The sequence below is a fragment of the Natrix helvetica genome, assembly GCF_964273705.1.
Source record: "Natrix helvetica genome assembly, chromosome: 1".
Taxonomy (NCBI): Eukaryota; Metazoa; Chordata; class Lepidosauria; order Squamata; family Natricidae; genus Natrix; species Natrix helvetica.
Window position 1 is genome coordinate 135256466 of NC_138548.1, and position 22627 is coordinate 135279092.

At 38.5% G+C, this 22627-nt stretch overlaps 1 protein-coding gene across 1 annotated transcript in view; it reads left to right on the forward strand.

The window, feature by feature from the left end:
* The window catches only part of PDIA5 (protein disulfide isomerase family A member 5), a 241481-nt gene that overhangs the window by 45504 nt on the left and 173350 nt on the right, over positions 1 to 22627 (forward strand). Inside the window, exon 2 of the mRNA XM_081938793.1 lies at positions 14477 to 14603. Coding sequence (XP_081794919.1) covers positions 14477 to 14603 — 127 coding nt within the window. The remainder of the gene's footprint in view (positions 1 to 14476; positions 14604 to 22627) is intronic.

Below are 22627 nucleotides of genomic sequence, written 5' to 3' on the forward strand. Positions count from 1 at the left end.
CCTTGCTGGCAGCTGTGAAGGAAATGGACTGAAATTGATCCAAGCAGACATAGCAATAGAGTGCCAATGACACCTCGGCTTCCTCATTCTTTCAACAATAATAGCCAAATTGCACCGGATGTGAGCAATTTTATACATAAAACGTCCAGCCAACTGTTTCACAAAGGGGTTACTGAAATGCGGAGACGAGAAAATTCCTTCTCATCCAGAACTTCTCTTCTGTCAGTAATGTGACAGGACATCTAACGGTGAGAAGAAATCAGTAGCTGTCATGGATTCCAGTAATGGGTAGGAACAATGTAGTTAGCAATTAGAAGTAGTATCTCTGCTAGGTAATTTCTGTCTTGATATAACTTAGCTTTTCTAAAGAATGAAAAATTACAGTTACGCTTGAGAACTGTTTTTCTCAAGATTTTCTAACAAGATTTTTAAAAAATGATTATCACTGTCAAATGATAAGCTTTTTAAAATTGTTAGTGAAAAAGATTTCCTGTTGTAAGTGATGGGTGATGGAGGGGAGAGATTTGCGGGAGAAACATTTTTCTTTTGCAAGAGTGTTTATATTTTTCTATCATCTCAAGATGTGATATTAGGTTTAAACAAAGGAATAGAAACAGAAAGGCTAGTATTATCTTTTTGAGGTCATTTACAAAAGATATATAGTAATGGGCATATATTTTGAGCCAAATCCCAGATATTGATAAACTTTGTTGGTGTGAGTAGTCGATTAAATTGAGCAGTGTTATTAGTTACCATTCCAAAGTTTTCTTGTATTTTTCTGTTACTATTTTTGAAGGATTTTTTTTTTAAGAAAAAAACCCACAAAATATGCTTTTCAGTTAACAACAGAATACTTTTCTAGAAAAGCCCAATTTTTCTATTAATTACTTTCCCAAGAAAAAGTGGCAAACGTTGCTGCAAAGCACATATTCCAGCAATTGTTTAGTATTTTGAGGTCAAGCCTTAGCAAGGCTTCTAGCGATGGTTTAATATTTTGAGTGCTAGGCTGATTATTTATTTATTTATTACACACCTTCCTGTGCATTTTACAATAAAAACAGCTGTAAAACAGATAATAAATAATGCATTAAAACAATATTGAAAACAATATATTCATTAAAAAATTAGTAATGGGGAATATTCTTTTACCATTCGGACTAGGCAGATTTGAGTGAAGAGGTAAATTTACAGTCTGTGTTAAAAGGTGTTAGAGTAGGCATCTCCCAAATTTCAGGAAGGACAGCATACCAGAGCATGGATTCTACTATAGAGAAAGTCTACCAGATAGCATGCTGTAGATTTTGGTGTAGTAGTAGGATCTTTCTTGATAATCTCAGTGATCAACCAGGTCTATCAAGGGAAAAGGCTACATCATAGTCTCAAATTTTTTAGGACTTTGTAACATGGTGATTTAAATCTCCCACCCCTAACTTTGTTCTTGTTTTTTTTTTTGAGAAAGTGCAACCCCAGTTGAAATAAACTGCTCAATTCCTAAACATGTGGACCAGCAATTCCAAACGTTGCTGTCTTATTTTGATTCAATCTCAACTTGTTGGTCTTACCTACTCCATCATTATATCCAGACACTAGTTCAGAATGGCCACAACTTTCCCCAATCTAGAAGGTGTGGAGAGGTAAAGCTGACTGTTATCTGTACATTAGGTGTCACCTAATGCAAACCACCTGATTCAGCTGTTTTATGTTGACGTGAAATAGCATTGGGGAAACAGTAGTGCTTGATGGAGTCCCATAATCTAATTGCCAGGATACAGAAGCATATCCATGCAATACTATATGCTGAGACTGTCCCTACAAGTAAGACCAGGACCACTTTTATAAAAACACCCAACTTCCAACTCCCTGAGATATCCCAAGAATGTTATGTTACCAGTGGTAGCAAAAGCGGCTGATAAATTAAGTAGCTTAAAGTAGTTTCTTGCAGGATATTAAAATGATCATGACTGATTGTCTCTCCAAATCACCCTGAATTCAGGCTGAATAATACACACACACAGACACATACAAACACACACAGAGACATGATCAAAAGCACTGTTTAAATACAAGCAATTTACAGATATGAACAATTTTATCCTCAAAGTGCTTTGCAAATCTGCTGTAGCAGGTAATGATAACCCAATGGTGGGTTCCGGATCCCGTTGCAACTGGTACAGTGCAACAGGGCCAGGCGTCCACCACATGCACTCACATGTGTACACATGTGTACTTACCGCCCGTGACTCTCTGCGACGGCTCTGCGACGCTCCAGCTGCTCAGCGGAGCGTCGCACAGGCACTCTATGCTCCGTGCGCGTAAGCCCCGATCGCCTCAAATGCAGGTAAGGAGGCTGGGCAGGTGGGCCCTCCGGAGCACCATATCGGAATGGTACCTGGTGCTCCCAGTAGGCACCGGTACACCCGTACTGGGGCATACCGATCGTATCCCACCACTGTGATAACCTCAGTTAGCCATGTTGAAAAAAATAATTGCAGTCCTAGCCCTATGCTCAACTAAACAGTCTCAAAACCTTATTATGGCCATAGAGGTAAAACAGAAAAGAAAAAAAAATCACTTATATCTACAATCACTTAGATATACACTTATATCTATACATTTATTATCAGTACTATCATGACTTAATATTTCCAATATAATAGACCTAATCTCAAAAATGCACACACTTATTGCTAAATAACAAACGTTTCTAATAAAGTAACTAACTTCCCAATATCTCTCTATGAAAATTTATGAAAACTTCAGCTATGCGATTGGACAGATTTTTTAAAGAAAGGTTGAAGTAACCTAGAACACAGCTCTAAATAAAATTCACATCATAGAAAGGCCTTCTCAAAGGATTTGATCTCTCCCAATGCTCATAAACAGAAACTCTGAGAGGCTGGGACTTTATTTACTGATCTGATATTTTTTTAACCTGCTGCACACGAGAGATTATTTATCTTGCCCTCTGAAACCGATGAGGGAAAAAGTATTGAAATGGGCTCTGGAGAAGACGCACTAGTAAATAGAATAACTGAAAGAATATAAATATTTCTCTGAAAGCAGCCTCGGAAATCTAAAATAGGTAATAAATCCTTGTGGTTTGAGTTGGCTCATGTTGGATTTCTGCAAACCACAAGGTCTGGAATCCACCACTCAAAGCTGGGCTTAATTGATTTAGCTGGAATCCAATCACGATGGGCTTAACCTGCCTTAAATTGGTCAAACAACGTAGTTTTTGTGCCCATTTGGCAAACAAATCAAGGGAAAGGGTAGCCAGGTTGGCTTTCTATGTGGCAGGTAAACCATCCTTAAGTCCCTCTCAAAAAAAAAATACTGGCTTGGTTTGTAAACGAGACTTCTTTTTCTATTTTTTATTTAATATTAAAGCCAGAGCAAAATTGTAACTACTGCTGCTTGTATTTAGACCACTCTACACTTAGGCCTCGACTTATGCCCACAATTGAGCCCAAAATTTCTGTTGCTAAGCGAGACATTTCTTAAGTGAATTTTGCCCCAGTTTATGACCTTTCTTGCCACACTGGTTAAGTGAATCACTGCAGTTGTTACTGTATTTTTCGGAGTATAAGACATACCTTCCCCCCCCCTCCCAAAAGAGGGTGAAAATCTGGGTGCATCTTATACACTGAATACAGAATTTTTGTCCTCCTGAAACCCCGCCCCCTTTGCAAAAATGGACATGCAGAGTGTTTTGGAGGCCTGCAAAGTGCTCCTGGGGGCTGGGGAGGGAAAAAACAAGTGAAAAACGGGCTGATTTTTGCTCGTTTTTGCTCCCCCAGTCCCTAGGAGCATTGTACAAGCCTCCCAAAGCCTATGCAGGCCCTGTTTTTCATAAAACGGGTACAGAGGGTTTGGGAGGCTCACACAGTGCAAAACCCTTTAAAAAAAAAAAATCTCTTCAAACCTTTGGTGCGTCTTATACTCTGAAAAATATGGTAAGTTGGTAATGTGGTTATTAAGTGAATCTGGCTTCCCCATTGCCTTTGATGATCAGAAGGCTGCAAAAGGTGATCATTTGATCACCGGGAGGGACATTGGAACAATCATAAATACAAGCAAGTTGCCAAGTGTCCAAATTTTGATTACGTGATCATGGGGATGCTGCAACCACTGTAAGTGTGAATAACGGTCATGAGTCACTTCTTCCAGTGCGTTGTAACTTTGGACGGTCACTAAGTGAATGGTTGTAAGTCGAGGACTACCTGTAGTGACAGTCACGTTTTTGCTCCCTTTCTCTTTCTACCCCCGCCTCCCCAACATGCACAAGCATAAAAAGGTAATCATTTCTCCCTAAAATCCAGTTCTGTTTATCTAATTTGGGGCAGGACTTACGTTCTATTCTCTACTTCAGAGTGGTGGGTCCAAGGCTCATGTGAGCTTGGTTGTTTTCTTGCAGATGTTTCATTATCTGAAGTAGGTAACATCATCAATGCTGCAAGAAAACAACCAAGCTCAGAGAGCACCAAGGACTCCTCATTTCAACCCTGAGCTACAAATATTCTTTTTGGGGAAACCTGGGCCCACCTATAGCTTTAGAATCTGTTCTCTTCTCCCATTTCCCTGTGAAACTTTGATGGCCTTTTAAAGGAAATTGAAATGCTTTTCTATTTGATTAATGGTATCAGACCTGCAGCCAGGGATCTTTGGCCTGCCACAAAAATTAGGAGAGCTGATATGGATGACCATTGTACTGTATCTACTATGCTGTTTCTATAGTGGGGAAATGGGAGGGGGATAGTAAGGAATAGGATGTGATGTAACCAAAATAAAATTCTTTTTAGATTACCAAGGTCATCCTTTGTCTTGGTACCTCTGCACCTGGATGGCTGGAACTGCCAGCATGGCAGTGGAAGATTGGACCATGTGAAGGACTTGTGGGTGTGGGGGCAAGATCTTGAACTTTCAACTGGGTGGGGAAAACCGGGAGGCTTTCAGATTCGGGTTTTCCCAGATGTGCCAACATGACTCTCTTAATAAATTGGAACTTTGAACAATACTTTGTCTTGGACTCTGATTTAATTTTGGATGTTATTTTGAACCCTGACAAATGGATTATTAGTACAGGGGCTATTTACCCAAATTAATTCTTGTATATATGGATAGTTACAGGTTAGTATTTATTTTATATGAATTACAAATGCATGTAGATTTTGATATTCTCAGATGATATTGTTTAATATGGATGATTGTAGTGGCTGGATAGTTAGGTTCAGTTGTTAATTTGTGCACTGATGATGAATTTTATTTGTTTTGTGCCTTGGTAAAGGAATGCTATTGTTATTGCTTTGCTGTTAGTATTAATCATTTTATACTATTCATTTACACACACACACACACACACACACACACACACACACAAATATAAGTTGATCTCAAAATCCAAAGTATTTGGTAAACCTAAACATGAATAAGTCCCAATGGCATCCCTTCACAGAGTTGATTTTTGACATTTTGAATTCATTGTTAGTTTTTAACGAAAAGAAGGCAGCTCTTCCCTAATTTCTTTTTGTGCAGCTCATTTTGTGGTTCTAATGTGATAGTTATGGTCTGTTATGCACTTCTCAAACTTTGTTATGCATAAGACTGTTACTGATCTGTTCTGCCCCCTCCATACCTGTGAATAAACCAGAACACAGGCTTGGCTGTTTGCCACTGTTTAATTACTGAGATAACGAATCCTTTGGCTGAGAGCCCAGACAACTCAAGTTCAATAGAGTAGCTCTGCAACAACCCAGATAATTCAAATGAAGCGGCGCAGATAGTCCAAACAAACAGATAACGGCTAGAATACACAGATAGATTTTCTTCACTACTAATTTGAACGGTTGTTTCCTGCAAATGTCCCCTCCCAACACCTCACCTATAATCTCTCTTGGGAGGGGCCAATTCACAACCACCTGTGCTTAATCATCTTCTGTGAGTCTGCCTACGGAGTTGCTGCTTCCGTTTCTCAGCCCTTCTCAATCTAGCATCAGGGACAAACTGCCTTTGATCCTCCCTACTGCTCCATGCCTTAGGCGCCTCCTGGTAGCCAACCAGCCTCTCCGGTCCCAGTCTGAACCCTGCACAGGGTCCTCCACATCTTCCAGGGCAGACTCATATGGTTCCTCGCTGTCCGAGTCCATCAGCAGCTCAACCGGATCCTGCTGGGCCACAACACTGATCTATTACCATGAGTTTATTACCCTTTCACACTATAATTTATTCACTTGGCACTTCTGTGATATTGATATGTTATTCTATCAATTTTCCCACTTAAAGTAAATTAGAGCTTGAAACACACCCTTTCTTGCTTGGAAATAAGCTATATTTGAACACTGAATAAACGTGCATAGGAGGCACAGCATGTTAAAGGAAGTGAAAAATACATAAAGACATCTGAGTCTCATCATAATGTATGTATGTCTCTTTTATTATAGAGCTGTTATATGAAATTACATACTGAAAGTATCTAACTAGCTTTCCAGTACAATATTGATCAAGAAAGATTGACTGTAATATAACTGAAAAGAAATACAGCTTGGCCTTCACTTACAACCGTTCATTTAGTGACCACTCAAAGTCACAAAAATAAGTCAGTGTTGACTGTGTTTCACACTTATTACCGTTGCAGCATTTCCATGGTCACGTGATCAAAATGACTGCTTTCTATGTTTGTCATACTACATGCAACAACATATAAAAGTACAAACTAATAGTCCAGTTTTAAGCTTTCTTTCCAAGTAGTAGATTTTTGATACAAGACGAAAATTCATTGTACCTGTGTGGAGGGTGGAAACTTTCCTTAAGCTGCATTTTCCCATATTAATTTTTGAAAGAAACGAGTTTAAAAATCCTATGTGCAGTTTGAGATGTGCTTATTTAAATAAATAAAAAAGCCACCTGGATTTTGTTAAATAATCTGGTAATTGAGGCATAGTTCAAATATTTTTGTATTAAAGGCTAAATAGCACAGCCTTGCTATTGCTCTTAAAAAGTATAGCCCTGTGATGGCGAACCTATGACACGCTTGCCACAGGTGGCACACGGAGCCCTCTCTGTGGGGATGTATGCCATCACCCCAGCTAAACTCCACCACGCATGCACGTGCAACTCCTGCCGTCCAGCTGATTTTCGGGTCTCTGCCACTCATGCGGCATGGGGCATGTGGGGGGCAGGAGCACAGGGCATGCAGCGTTCCCCATGCCCCATGCCCCATTTTTGGTCCCAGGAGGTGCTGCAGGGAGGCCTGCTAGGCCCAAAATGGAGAGTGGAGGGAGTCCACACCTGCATGCATGGGGAAAGGGTCAAGCATGCATTGCATTATGGGTGTGGGCATGCACATGCATGCTGTTGCCCCGCACATGTGCACTTTTGGCAAGTGAGGACCAAAAGGTTAGCCATCACTGGTACAGCCTGTTGCAAAAATTAGGAGAGCTGATATGGATGACCATTGTACTGTATCCTAAATCATGTAGCATCACTTGTCTATATAAATTGAGCTCCAGTCTTTATAGGCTTTATATGGTATGCTGATTTGTTCATCCTTGCGGGATCGCATCCTCCCACATACATCCCTGCGGCCAATTCGCTCACACAGAGAGGGACTTCTCCTGGTGCCGTCCACTAGGCAATGCCAACGGGCGACACCAAGGAGTAGGGCCTTCTCTGTGATGGGCCCAACCCTCTGGAATGACCTCCCCCCCGACATTAGAACCACTACTGACCTCCGCTCCTTCCGGCAAAAATTGAAGACTCACCTGTTCCGATTAGCAGGCCTGGCATAATTACAACTGTCCCTCCTGGCAAATGTATTAACTGGTTATTTTAGGGGTATTGTTTTTAACTTATTGTGTGTGTTTTAGGGGTTCAAAATCCTATATTTATATATATTGCTTTGTACAGTTCTTTTAATTCCATTTTTAACCTCCTCCATTCCAACTCTACATATTCAATTTTTATTGTATTTTGATATATTTTGCATGGACTGTACACCGCCCCGAGTCCCTTTTGGGAGAGGGGGCGGTCTAGAAGCATGAATAATAAATAAATAAAATAAATAAATAAGAGACTAAGGTTTAATTGCTCGAATGTTGTAATAATGTTCAAAGCACTTAAAATCTGTTCAGTTATTTCTTGTCTTTGAAGAGATACTGAGATAACCAAAGAATTGGCATTTGTCCAAGAAGATATGACTAACAGAGGGCTTGTGGTTCATATTATCTTTCTAAGCAGGTATCCAGATGGAGAAAAAAATGGCATCTGCAAAATTTAAAAGTGACCAGCTATATAGTTTCATAAGATGCATTAACCCATGATGTAATTTGGTTAGGGTTTAGCATGTATGGATCATTACCATTTTTGGTTAAGTCAACCCCTGTTATTAAGGTGAAGTCAGCTTCTACTTTATAAAATATATGCATACGATAGAATCAATAATGATTTGTTTCCTATATCATGCAAATATGAAACAGATAGTTATTGATCCCAACTTACACATAGTAGAGTAGGTGACTGAAATAAAATATATTATTGTAATATCTTATTAAGGTATAGTCTTCAACATTACAATGGAGTTTATAGCTCCAAGCTGATGTAAGTTGATACATTTCATACTGTTAATACAAGATCTCTGGGATGAACATTCAGTAAATAATAGTTTTTCATAAGGAAAATAAAGATGTCCTAGGAGATACAAGTCAAACCTAATATATTATGGAGCTAAAATGTGTGTCTCGTGTTACTATTAGATAATGCTCACCTATCCTGCTAGACAATCAATGTATAAATTATATATCCCTCTAGCTTCTAGCCGGAACATTATTTGTCTTGAAAATAGATAGATTTTTAATATTCATAAAGTTTCGCAGGCATCACTTTCCCATTCTTGCCAACCTATCTCATTTTCTCAAGGAAAAAAAAGGCTTATCATGGGAATAAGAAATAATACTAGGTTTTGGTCAGAATAAGACATTTATCAGTTCCTTGTTTCTCCATTGCACTCCTTAGTGCTTAGTAGAAATTTCATTTGGCATTGTTTATCCAAGGTATAGATATAAATCACATTCTTGCTTTTTGTATTTTAATGAAACTAGTGTAACTGCTTAAGAATTGTGGTTACTTCTAGTTCCCCCACAATCTTCTTAGCAATAACAAATAATTATTAATGTATTATTTATTTTATTAATTCATTATTTAACTCATCTGTTAATTAATATTAGTAACAAGTAATTTATGCATAATCTATGGAAGGGTTACTCAATCCCTAGCTGCAGACAAATATTGGTCTGCGGCGAGTTAGGAACTGGGCTGCGTTAAGCAGCAGGTGAGCAAATGAATCTTAATCTGCGAATATGTGGGATCTAGATTGTGTGTGAACCCATCCACTCCTCGGTCTTTAGAAGACAAATTTTCTTCTGAAGCCAGTCTCTGTTGTCAGACAGGTTGGGGACAGCTGCTCTATAGCACCTACCTTCTGGGACACCATTTGATATTAGGTTAGCTTTGATTTTGTTGTCTTTGTGGGCTATGGCTCAATGGTTAGAGTGCAGTACTGCAGACTACTTCTGCTGACTGCTGGCTGCCTGCAGTTCAGCAATTTGATTCTCACCAGCTCAAGGTTGACTCAGCCTTCCATCCTTCCGAGGTCAGTGAATTGAGGACCCAGATTGTTGGGGTCAATAGGCTGATTCTGTAAACTACTTAGAGAGGACTGTAAAGCACCATGAAGCTGTATATAAGTCTAAGTGCTATTGCTTTTGAAAAGCCATTAAAAACTAGGTATTTGCCTAGGAACAAACAAGTGTCAGGAGGTTAGTTGAGCTAACTGGTTTCCCTAGTTGTCATAGTATGTTTTTGTTTTTATCTTTAGTTTTCTTGTTTTAATGGTGGTTTTGTTTCTAGATTCTGTTAGCTGCCCAAACTTGCAGTTGAAATCAATAAATATTGTGATTTGTAGTTTGGGCACCTGGTTCTTCTCTAACTCTCTCTTTGTGGGTCTTCTACTTGATTATGTTTTGGATGATTGCTAGTATGCTATTGAAAAATTTAAAAATGCCACAACCTCCAAAGTACCATAATCCAGAACATTATTATAATAAGTGGTTGTCCAATTCCTTCTTAAAAACCTCAGATGATGATGATGATGATGATGATGATGATGATGATGATTAAAGAACAAATGATAAGGATGAAGGATCACATCCCAAACACCCTTTAGAGAATTGAGACTTTGCTGGTTTCTAGAAGCCTATCACCAAAGGGGCCAGGGGTCTAACATCAAGAAGGAGGCTAATCCAAAAAAATGGGCACCATTGATGACTTTTTAAGATGAGCCTCTTTTATCTCTCAACAGGGGCACCATGGTAGCAGTTCTTTAGTGGACCTCTTTGGTTGGATACATATGAGGTTCCATGGGGACTGAGGTATTTTCTCAGAATTTTTCAGGTTTCTCTCTTTATATTATTGTTTCACATTGGTGTTGCTAAATACAGTATATATGCCTTTTTTATTTGAAGGCTATGCATTGAGATCCGATGTGGTATAACTATTAGTACCAAATAGGCCTGGATAATTGATAAGTTTTACTTCAGCCCACTGTGTGAGCGCAACATATAGTTTTCCAGAGTTGCTTTGTGAGATGGGCAGCATATAAATTTAATAAATTAAAATAAATATTAAGAATGTTGGGCAGAATTTGTGCAGGAAAACATATATCCATTGTATCCCAGTCATCAAGTCATTGATTAATTTTCTCATTTTTACTTGAATAAAATTAAATTACAAATATATTGGAACTAATAGTTTAATTTTGCAAGCAATGTGTATGTATGTATGTATGTATGTATGTACAGTATGTATGTATGTATGTATGTATGTATATGTATGTATGTATGACAAGGTACCGAGCCATTTACTGACATCAATATGGAATCTAAAAACACCTTTTTATGTTTTTTAGTCTACATTAGCCATTGATCAAAGAAAAACATACAATTTCACTGAATAATATATGGTTAGTATGGAAGTATTTTTTATTTTTCGGTATAGTGTAGAATATGCATTTTCTCTTTATGTATATGTTGGGAGAATATATAATAAAAATAGGGTTGCATGTTAATCATGAGATGGCATTAAGGTATAAAATGCAAACCATATAACCTATATAATAATAAACAGAATGTATAACCAATATATCAGGCAATTGCTTTAAAAGGCATACTGAGCAGAAAATACAAGTCTTTGTAAAATAAAAAGGGTTGAACAGCACATTGCATATGATAATAACAGACCGAACACTTTGGCTCTTATAAAAAGGATCTCTATATTTTTGGGGTAGCAGCCAATAATGCCTGCTTTTGCCTCTGATTCAGGATGTTTGGTAATAATAGCAGACAAAAGAGAAATAAGCGGAAGGATAAGAGATAGAAAGAGACAGGTATAGTCTCACTCAGTACTTGCATTATAGATAGAGTGGTCCAACCTCTCTACTGTATGTTTGATTGCTATTGTAAAAGGAGATGTGATATTCAGTAGTTAACACAAAATGATTTGTGTTATAAAAAAGGAAATAGCATCTCCTGGATTGCTAGTACAGGACTTTTCTCTGAATAATTCCACAGGAATAGGCTTTGGGTTTTTTTTAAAAAAAATCAGGATGACTACTGGAGAGGAACCATTTGAATACTTCCTGCCTGCTTGCAGCTATCTGAAGCCTAACAATTTCAGCAGAAACATCTCTGATCTCTCTCAGAATCTTATCAGATAAATAAGTGGAACTAGTTTTATGTCACTACAGTCTCGTTTAGAATAAGATATGTCACTAGAAGGCAAAATCATGAAACTGCGTCTCACTTACTTTGGCCATGTCATGTGGGGAAATTCACTGGAGAAAGCAATTATGCTTGAAAGAATTAGCATTAAAAGAAAACCAGCCCATCAAAGAACATGGCAGCTGGAAACCATCACATCTGACACCATTTGAAAAGCATAGAAAATCTAAAGTAGTGCAAGATCGGAAAGTGTGGAGAGACTTGCCAAGAGTCACACACAATTGAATAGATGATATCTTCATCCTCATTATCATCTTCTCACTAAAAAAATAGTTTATATCCACATGATATCCACATTCTGGCAGGTTAGGATTAGGGTTTGGTATCTCAGTTGTAATCCATGAGATTATTTATTAGAGATCTTTATGAAAATCAGGAAAAAAGCTATGGAGGATGTTTTGTTAATAATTCAAACATTTAATACTGGAAACAGGAACAGCATATATGAAATACAAAATCATTTATTTAAACACATTGTTCCAAATCAACCTTCCACAGTAAGGGCATCTTCTCCAGACATATGTGGACTTCATTTACAGAATGCCCAACCAATATGGCTATTCCTAAAAATTATGGGTGCTGAGATCCATAATCTACCTCAGTATTTCTTAACCTTGGCAACTTTCACATGAATGCAGTTCAGCTATGAGACTTCCCCAGCCACCATGTTGTCAAGATTGAGAAACACTAAGTTAGAGGATACCCAGACTATAGTCGCAACAAAAGAAAAATAGGCAATGTTTTTAACCAAGAAAGCATGTTCAATCTGTGGGAAGGGGACTTTTAATTTAACAAGCAATCTTTATGTTGGGGTTCCAAGTAACATCCCCAACAAAAGAATACTCCGAGGCTTGAAGTTCCCCAAAATTCCATTTTATTAGAGATGTTATATTGGCACATCTGGGAAAACCTCAATCAGAAAGCTTCCAGGTTTTCCCCACCCAAATGAAAGTCCAAGCCCCTGCCCAGTACCCACATGTCTGTCAAATGGTCCAATCAGGCACCGTCCCAACTGGAGATGTCTCCCAGTCATACCCCTCCAGATGCCGGGCATGATGTACTTGACTTTCTGAGAAGGGAATGTTTTTATGACTATATACCTCCCATACTCCATATAATCTCCCCTCCCATTTTCCCACACATTGAATGTGGCAGCCTGAAGGCTCAATGCAAAAGATGGCTTCTGGGCCTGACACCTTGTTAGAATTACTCAATGAGCATGGTATGGTGTTGGTGGTACATACAGTACATTCAATAAGTATATGTGTGTGTGGGGGGGCATTAACAAAATCTCCCTCCCCCATATATGTCTTGGTAATGGTAAAGAACTTCGACTCTTAGACATTGGGGGGAGTCCTCATAATCAGCTGTAGCTCTCTAAAAACTTATCGTTTACAGCAGAGAAAAGGTATCTTAGTAGCTGCTTTGGCAGATGAGCTGAGAGAGCTCTGTGATCAACCGTAAACCTGTTTCACTGTAGTGACAGAACAGCTGTTAACATATGTAAAGGCTGAACAGCCCAGTTAACACTCATGCTTTCATTAAAAGTACAGCTGTGAGAGAGAGAGAAAAAGAATTTTAGACCTTTGCATCAGTGGTGGGTTGCAGGCAGTACGCCCCGGTACAGGCGTACTGGAGTCTGCCTGGAGCACTGGATACCGTTCCAGTACGGTGCTCCGAAGGGCCCACCTGCCCGCCCAAGCTCCTTACAGGTCTTTTAAGTATTCGGTGCTTCCGCGTACACGCATGACGCATACAGCGCCTGTACGATGCTCCGCTGAGCAGCTGGAGCATTGCAGGGGCTCGCAGAAGCAGTAAGATGCATGTGCGCGCTGCGCACGTCTATGTGGATGACGCCGGGCCCATTCCAACCATAGAGGTTGGAACGGGATCTGGAACCCACCACTGCTTTGCACCTAAGAATAGGCAATGGTTGATCATCCAGATGCTGATAAACCTGTGCCCAGTAGCCCTAGTCAAAATAGATAATGGCGGAGAAATGATGGATACCTTACAGAGGGCTATGGGTTGCAAATATTTGGTGTACATTGAGAATAGCAGTGGGCATGACCTGTGAAAGTGGCGAAAAATAATTCTGATCAGCCCATTCCCTAGTGAATGGGAATACTAGTAGTTCTTGGTTTATTTAAGAATCTCTCTCTTAAGCATACTGATAGATATCTAGCATCTTTAGTACCAGGAATTGAAATTGCAGCAGTGAGACATGCGAATGGAAATTCAAGAGTCTTTTGTAGCTCTAATGTGTTTTTGTAGTGTTTATCACTTCCTATTTTTCCATTCTTTTGCACTTGCAGTTCAGAGTTACTGTATGCATGAGAGGGCAAAAACAACAGTGCTTGGGTTCACATTAAGACATAATAACATTTATTTGTTTGGGCATAACATATTGTGCGAATACTGCAACTGTGTTTGACTGAACTGGATTTCTCGTTTATTGTGCACTCAGCCAACAGAAGGAACTGGGTTTTTGCTATGCTATACAATTTTCCTCAGGACTTCATTTACAAAGGAATCCAAAGCAGATGCATGTGCCCTTTTCTGAGGCTAAGGTTAAAGAATTTGTGTCATAATAATAATACTTCCTTTTGAAATTTACTTGTACTTTACTTTTTATCTTGCCACTGCAGGCTATCTTTCCAGCATGTGTGTTACCATCAAAGATATCGCCTCTGATAGAAAAAATTAGTGATCAGAAGGATTTCAAGAAGCTGTTGAGAACACGAAATAATGTGTTGGTGCTATATTCCAAATCTGGTAAGTGTTCTTCAGTTTAAAAAGATTTTATGGGTAATTAGTATTTAAACAAACATGCTAAGCGACTGTCTAGATGAGATGATAGGAAAAGCAGGAAAATGTTTCAAAATCAAGATTTTGCACAACACTTCTACAGGATCTGCTTTAGAAACTAAAACTTGCGGATAACATTTAGAGTGAGTTTAAATCAATAATCAATTCTTCTCTGCTTATTTGAACTGTCTCATAATGTTGTCAAATTACTTCTTATTTTATTATTGTTATATCTATTGCATTTCTCTTTAAAAAATATCTGCACAAAGTATGCAACCAATAACTATAGAGATAATTTTTAAATGTATTTGCAGCTATTTTATATTGAGGCACTTTTTCCTATCATTTTGCTTGGTTTTTCCAGAAACAGAGAGTTGCTCTTTTTTTTTTTTTTGCTGTATTTTAACCTGCATTTCCACTATGGTATATGGTTTATGGCAGGGGTGTCCAAACTTGCTGGCTGGGGAATTCTGGGAGTTGAAGTCCACAAGTCTTAAAGTTGCCAAGTTTGGACACCCCTGGTTTATGGTATAATCCTTATGTGCATACAACAGATATCTGCTTGCTTTTCTCCTTAGTTTTTATCCATGTATTTATAATCAAATTTCTAGGTCATCCAGCTCCAGTGATTCTGCATGGCTTAGCGTAAAGAACCAATAAAATCAAAATCAACCCCAAAAGATACTGACATCTGCTCCCCCCAACAGAAGTAGAAACACACACACCCAAGCATTCTAACCTAAGGTCTAGGGGACAAAGAAAACAATATTTAAAGGCTATTTTAAAAACGGGTAAAGTTCGGGGTCGTGCAAATATTTAAGGGGATGCTGTTCAAGCAGCAGGTGGAGCAACAAACAAGGCCTGTTTCCCGTGTCTTGGTAGATGGAATTACTTAATCTTCAAATCCAAGAGGGACCCAACTCTAAGTTCTAACAGGACAGTCAGAAACCATAAGAGACACAAAGTCTCTCAAAATAATTAGCCCTTCTGCCTATTTGGCAAACCGGTAACACTTGTTTTAATCCTACACGGTTGTTTATTTACGCCTATTTATGCATTTTTATTGTCATGTGCTTTGCATTATCTGATGCCTCATCAATTCCTATTAACCTCTTGTCTGCTAGCCACCCACCTGCTGTCTCATGCTGTTATTATGAACTTGCTTAAGCCAGCATTGCTTCTGCTGCTGTTTGTTTTCTTCTTCCACCTCTATCCCCTTTTCTGCAGTGCAGTTTTTCTTCTCCTCTTTTTAAATCATCCATAACAGATTGTGAACTGCTCTTGGCAAGATGGTTTGCAGTGAACCTGGCCCGTTTAGAACATAGGTTAATTACACTTATGTATAATTGTTATGATGTATACTTGGCAAGAAGATGCATTTCTGCACGTTAGCTCAAAAATTAGACCAAATTTAATGACCTGGATGCCTTCTCCTTCACAGGTTTTTTTTTCAGTCAAGCAATAAGAAACTAGCCAAATTATGTGTGCTTTTAACAAATGTGTTATGCACTTAGGCTTCCGACTCCAAATCACAATTTCTGAAGGAATTGCTTTTGAACTGGGAGTGGGGGAGGGAGGGAAGGGTCAGCTATATCTGAGTAACTGATTTGAGGATATTTTCCTGTGACAAATTAGCTTCTCTGAATTTCATACTTATCTGATATTACAATAGATCAGTTAGTGAGCAGCATTTGATTCAACAGCAGAATTTGGTGGAATCCTGGGTAACTGGAAGTAGTGTTTCTCCCTGTTTTTGTGAAGATAAGTTTGGCTTTCTTGCAAATTTGTCTTTTTACAAATAGAAAACAACAATTGCAGAACTTATACAAAATATAATTGCAGAACTTGAACTGTGACATACTAATATAATTATTGTAACTGCCAAAATCATCGCATGTGCTAGATTTGATGGTCACGAATTGGGATATGGTTGGTCTGACATCTGACCTGGTCAAATCATAGTCAAGACATCAGATTGCTGAATTTTGGAATAGGAAAACTTTCTTATTATTTCCTCATCTGAAAGTAGTGAGTAGCTATAAAACATGATTTACATTGAGCTTGCAAGCTCAAATCAAAGTTGGATTTCTGTACATAAATATGTAGGTAGATAGGCCAACAAATAGATATAATAAGTTTGGATTCGAACTCTTTTTTAAAAAAAAAGTTAAATTAGAAATATGCATGTGTACCATGAATAGATTATTCCATGTGTAGAACTTCATCTTAAGGCGGTCTTGCTCAGATTAAATATGCATGTTCTGATGTATGTACCATATTTTTCGGAGTGTAAGATGCACCTTCCCCCCCCCAAAGAGCGTGGAAATGTTGGTGCATCTTATACACCAAATACAGCCATTTTTGGCTTCCCGAAGCCCCACCCCTGCATCCCATTTTTGTGAAAAACAGGCAAAAATGGGCTGTTTTTTTGGAAAAACTGGAGTGTTTTTGCCTCCCCCCCCCCCAAAGCACTCTGCAGGCTTCAGCAGGGCTGGGGGAGGGGAGAAATGCCCCTGTTTCAGTGAAAAATGGGGGCATTTTTGCCTTCCGCCAACCCTGCTGAAGCCTGCAGAGTACTCCTGGGGGCTAGGGAGGACAAAAACTTTTTTTTCTTACATACCTCTTCAAAATCTTGGTGCATCTTATATACCCATGCATCTTATAGTCCAAAAATATGGTATGTATGTATGTATGTATGTATGTATGTATGTATGTATGTATGTGTATATATATATATGTATATATGTATATATGTATATATATATATATATATATATATATATATATATATATATATATATATATATATATATATATATATATATATATATATATATATATACACGAATGTACATACATATGTATGTTTCGTATTTCTAGGCCATCCATCTCCCTCCAAAGGGATTCTCAGCGGTATACAGTATAATATCAGCATATAATACAACATATAAAAGTAAAGTTAAAATATTGAAGTTAATTTATGATTAAAATTTTAAAAATTATGAAATTTTTTTTTTAAAAAAACCAAAAAATTCCAAGAAGGCCACTTGATCCTGGTAAAATTGGTTAATAAGGACTATTGAGGGGGGGGCGCTCTCATTGCATAAAACAATCCCACAATGGCATAATACTTTGTGCCTCCCAGGCAAGGCTTTAACCACATTTCAGAAGGCCAGGAGAGTAGGGGCCTGCCTCACCTTCTGGGGAAGAATATCCCATTGTGTGGGGGCAACAGTAGATATAGATCTCTTCCTAGACCCTGGGAATTTAGTTGGGATATAGACCATATCACATTTTCATGGGTCACATCTTCCAAGGTAGGAGCCAGTGCGGACTAGGAAAGCTGTTGTCAGCAGCAATGGCTAAGAGAAAGTACAGGAGCAAAAAACTTTATGAAGTTCAGTGGGGCGGGCGAGTTGGCTGATAGAGATGCCATGCTTGAAATGCAGTGTCAGCATCTAAGGGAAGGAAGGTGCTAGGAAGATTGGGGAAAGGAATAGATGGACTGGTTGAGTAATGCAATGCTTTAATCCAGACGTGGTAGCCAAGAGGACGGAAGGCTTTGTTAAGGTTGTTGGGTGGTTAGTGAGAAGGAGGAGAGAGGGAACAAGCTTGCATTATTTGCTGCACAGGAGTCTCTTTGGAGTTTATTTTGGCCAAAACATGCAACAATGAAGTTGTTCAGGTGTTCAGTTTGGCTGAACTGTAACCTGTTCAGAATGGCTGGGCTGACATGCTACAACTATACTATAACCTGCTTGTTTTGTATGTAAAACAAATACATTTTCTCTTTCATTTGCATGTTTAAGCAACACTTTGTCAAACGATGCACTAAATTACAGAAAAATTGAGAAGCTGAGATAGTGAGATGGGAGGTGCCTAAATTTGATGAATAGAAACTATTGAAATATTTATTAGTGAAAGGCATAGCTTAGAAATGGCTTCTGGTACACACAGGCTCCCACAAGGAACTATGAACAATTACATTGGTGCTATGAAATAATCAGCTACAAGATACATGCAGCGGGGGAAAGGCAATAGAAAACCAGTGTCATCTACAATATCTAGAAAACACATTCAAACATATTCTGAAACATCTACATAAGTCATCCTAGATACTATCTCTTTTTTATGGTCCTTCGATAGTAGGCAAAAAGACTGCAAATTGCAAGGAAGAGGGGCAAGATTTTTTCTTTCCCTTTTATTCTGAACATATCTGAAGAAGCTCTGTGCATCTTTGATGTATGCTGCTTTTTGGAGGTTGCTTTTTAAATATGTCGCATTAAATAGTAGGTGATAACACAGTTGTAGGCATGCTTATGCTGACATTAAATTCACTATGTCCTATCAAGTTTGTTTTCTAATAAATGTATTGGTTGGAACAGAATAATGCACAACTTCCAGTTTTCCACCTAGTGTGGGTAGATAACTTTATTTTTTATCCGTTCATTTGTGAATAACATTTTAAATTCCTGGATGCTATGAACTAGAAAGTCATAAAAATGACTTCAAAATAAACTAATGTATTCAAGTAGTTTAAAAGATAAAAGAGTCATAAGTGATACTTTAATTAAGAATGCTTATAAAGCCAATATATTATTCTCAATGAGAACAAAAATGGAAATTCTTTTGCACGAAGTATACTTCAGTGAACCTGTCAGTTTGTGTGAAGGAAAATACCTTAGCTGAGATCATGGCTTTTTTTCTTTATCTGGTGTAAAACCAAGCTAACTAATACTGAGATTTGAAGATACATTGTCTGAGGAAAATCTGCAGCAAATAGGTGGTGATTAACATTCTTCTGGCTCTTTGCCAACCCAGTGTGCCCTTCGAAAAGGTAGCTTCAGCTTTTCCTGCATGTAACCTGCCATATTTGTATGACAGTAGTCTATGTAATAACACTTGAAGTTTCTTCCCGGTTCTTTGGAAATACACTGAAATTCCCCCCTTCATAGGGCTGTGATTCTAGAGTTAAGCATGTCTGTTGTCATATGTGTATAAAGCGGGCTTGGCAATGACTGTAGACAGAGCCAGGCAAAGTGTGTTGCATCCCCCTACATTTGAATTTTCATTTCAGATAAGGAATTTTTAGTATCTCTGAACTATATCATGTGTTTCTTCGCTTGCCCGTAGTTATTATTCAACAGCATACGACTTTAGGAAACATTGTGGGAGAAGATAATTTAAACCGTGTAATTACACTTAACTTTTTGGAGGGCTATTTTTCTTCCATAGAAATGATTAACATTTGAAGTTTTTGCCGACTTAGTTTCTGTTTCTCATCACCCTGCTATGGAGTTCAGATTTCCACAAGATTGCTAAATCTGGGGAGCTGTCCAACAGGTCAGGCATAAGGTTAGAATAGCATGAGAGCTGTCCAGCTCAAGAGTTGTAGACTAAGGAGCTGAGGAGAGCCAGGTATAGCAGTAGGTAAATAGCTTCATAGTTAGTGCTGCTGCTCTGTTTTATGTTATACAGGTCCCCCATCCACAATAGGTATTGGGTGACACATTTTCCTCATGAGGACAGTTCAGAGGAGAGAAACTCTATCTCCCCCCCCCTAAATTATGGAGATTTCTAATCTTAGCTTTGGCTCAATCTACTCTGTCTGAACTAGGGGCAGTACAAAGCAACTCAGCCTTATTTTCCAAAGATCACTTGTCAAGGCTGAAACCTGTATGTAACCAAATAAATGAAAGAAAAAAATCAATGAGCCCAGAGTTAACCCTTGCATATTCACAATTATGTGAAAAAGCACATATTTTAAGTATTTCCACAGTTTGTAGTCATAACGGGATTACTGTAAAAAGGATTATAGAAATGATTGATGATGATGATGATGTTGATGATGATGATGATGATAATAATAATAATAACAACAACAACAACAACAACAACTTTTATTTCTAGACCGCACCCTTTCCTAGGCAGGACTCGGGGCGGTGTACAGTCATGATAAAACCATATACAAATACATAGACATGAACATAGACATAGACATAGACATAGACGTGGACGTGGACGTAGATGGAGGAGGTAAAAAATATACTGTACAATTCTTAGTTAAAATACAAATTTTAAAATACCCTTAAAATTCCCCAATAAAATGTTTGCCAGGAGGTGGAAGATGGAACTTGATGTTGATGATGTTGTTGTTGTTGTTGTTGTTGTTGTTGTTGTTGTTGTCTGGGTGGCTTACAAATTCCAAATACACAGTTAAAACAGTTAAAGAGATAAAATAAAACAGCCCAGAGTAAAAGCAGCCATAACAATAAAAACACAACATGAAGCCCCACAAACTCATTAACCCCAGGCCTGGGGAAAGAGCTAGGTCTTGAGGGTTTTCTGGAACCCCAGGAAAGGAAGTTTTTGACAGTGTTTAATTGAGAAGACATGGAGCACACCAATTTGGCCTGACTGTGCTAGGTAGGCAGAAACAATTGGAGTTAGGCAGTCTTTCAGATAACCAGGTTCTATGCTGTGAAGGCCTTAAACATAATGGCCATCACCTTGAATTGTACTCGGAAGCATACCATTGCAGGTTACAGAGCAGCAGCTATACATGGGCATAATGAGAAAGGCCTGTCACTGGCCACACTCCTGCATTTTGAATCAGTTGTAGGTTCCAGAGGATCTTTAAGGGCAACTTAATGTATAGTCTATTGCAATAGTTTTATCATGAAGTGACCAGAGTATGAGTGTCAGTCTCAAGAGCTTTCTAATTGAGAAAGAGGTGCAACTGCAATACAGCATGGACCTATGCAAAACCTGTAGAGCCACAATTGCCACCCACTCTTTGAGTAATAACTGTGAATCCAGGAGGAGCCCCAAGTTGTATACCAGTTATGAATGGGAAAGTGCAATCCCAGATAACCATGAAAACTTCCTCCAAAGCTTCCTCAGCTTCCTCAGCAAGATCCTTCTGGATGGGTAACCCTGTCACCTTGTCAGGGCAGATGCCATGAGTGAGCTGGAAGGCAGCCAAGGAGTAATCTGTTCATAGCAATAGAGGGATGTTTATGTCCTCCAATACCAAATCATATTCCAACTGCCCTGAGACAAAAAAACAGAACTAATATGCAATCTCCAGCATGTTTTGGGCCCTCAATTATTTGAGACAAGTCTATGTTGCCGTGGACACAATGGATTTTTGATATATCCCAGACTCAATGCCACAAGGGGACAGGTTAAAGTGCCCAAGGACTCTACTATCAACCCCGCAACAGTTCAAGTAGGGATGTTGCTACATAGCAAGGAGGGAAATACACCAAAAGCAATCCTAATTATTCCTAAAGGCCCAATTTCAGCAAGAGGGTCTCACTTCTGTGGAGCAGGACCTCAAGAACTCACAAGTGACAATAGCTATCTTTACCCTAAGATATCAGCTGATATAAAACCTGAAACCAGGAGGCCATGTTTCTGAGAGGAGAAGTCTCCTTATCTAGAAGAGTAAAGCTATCATTGATTAACAATTGTTATGGATTATGGATATTGCCACCAGTATCAGAGACAATAAGTTCCATTAGTAGTTACAATGGAGCATATCTAAGTGGTGATATTCTCATAAATATCCCATTGAGCTATTGTAGGACAGAATGATATGATATAGTGCAGCTATTTTTACATCTTTACAGACGAAACAACAAAATGAATAAGTAGTGAGAAAAAGTAGGGACAATAAATAAACCTTTATGGTTCTTCAGTATAAAAAAGATATATTCAACTTGGATATGTCAAAATATACAGGAAAGATAGAAAGAACCATGCAATTAATTTTGTGCACTACAAAATGCTTGGGGTTTGTAGCTTATCCACAGAAACTTTCTGTCGAGTGGCAAGGTACTTTTGAGATGACTTCAGGAATAATTTGTGAAATGAAACAGTCTTCTATTCAAAAAGGTAGGAAAAGGGTCTCGCTGAGCATGTTCAAATGCTGTTTCAGATCCCAGCTGCAGCAAAAGGTTATGGGTGAAGTTCATACTATATTTGGA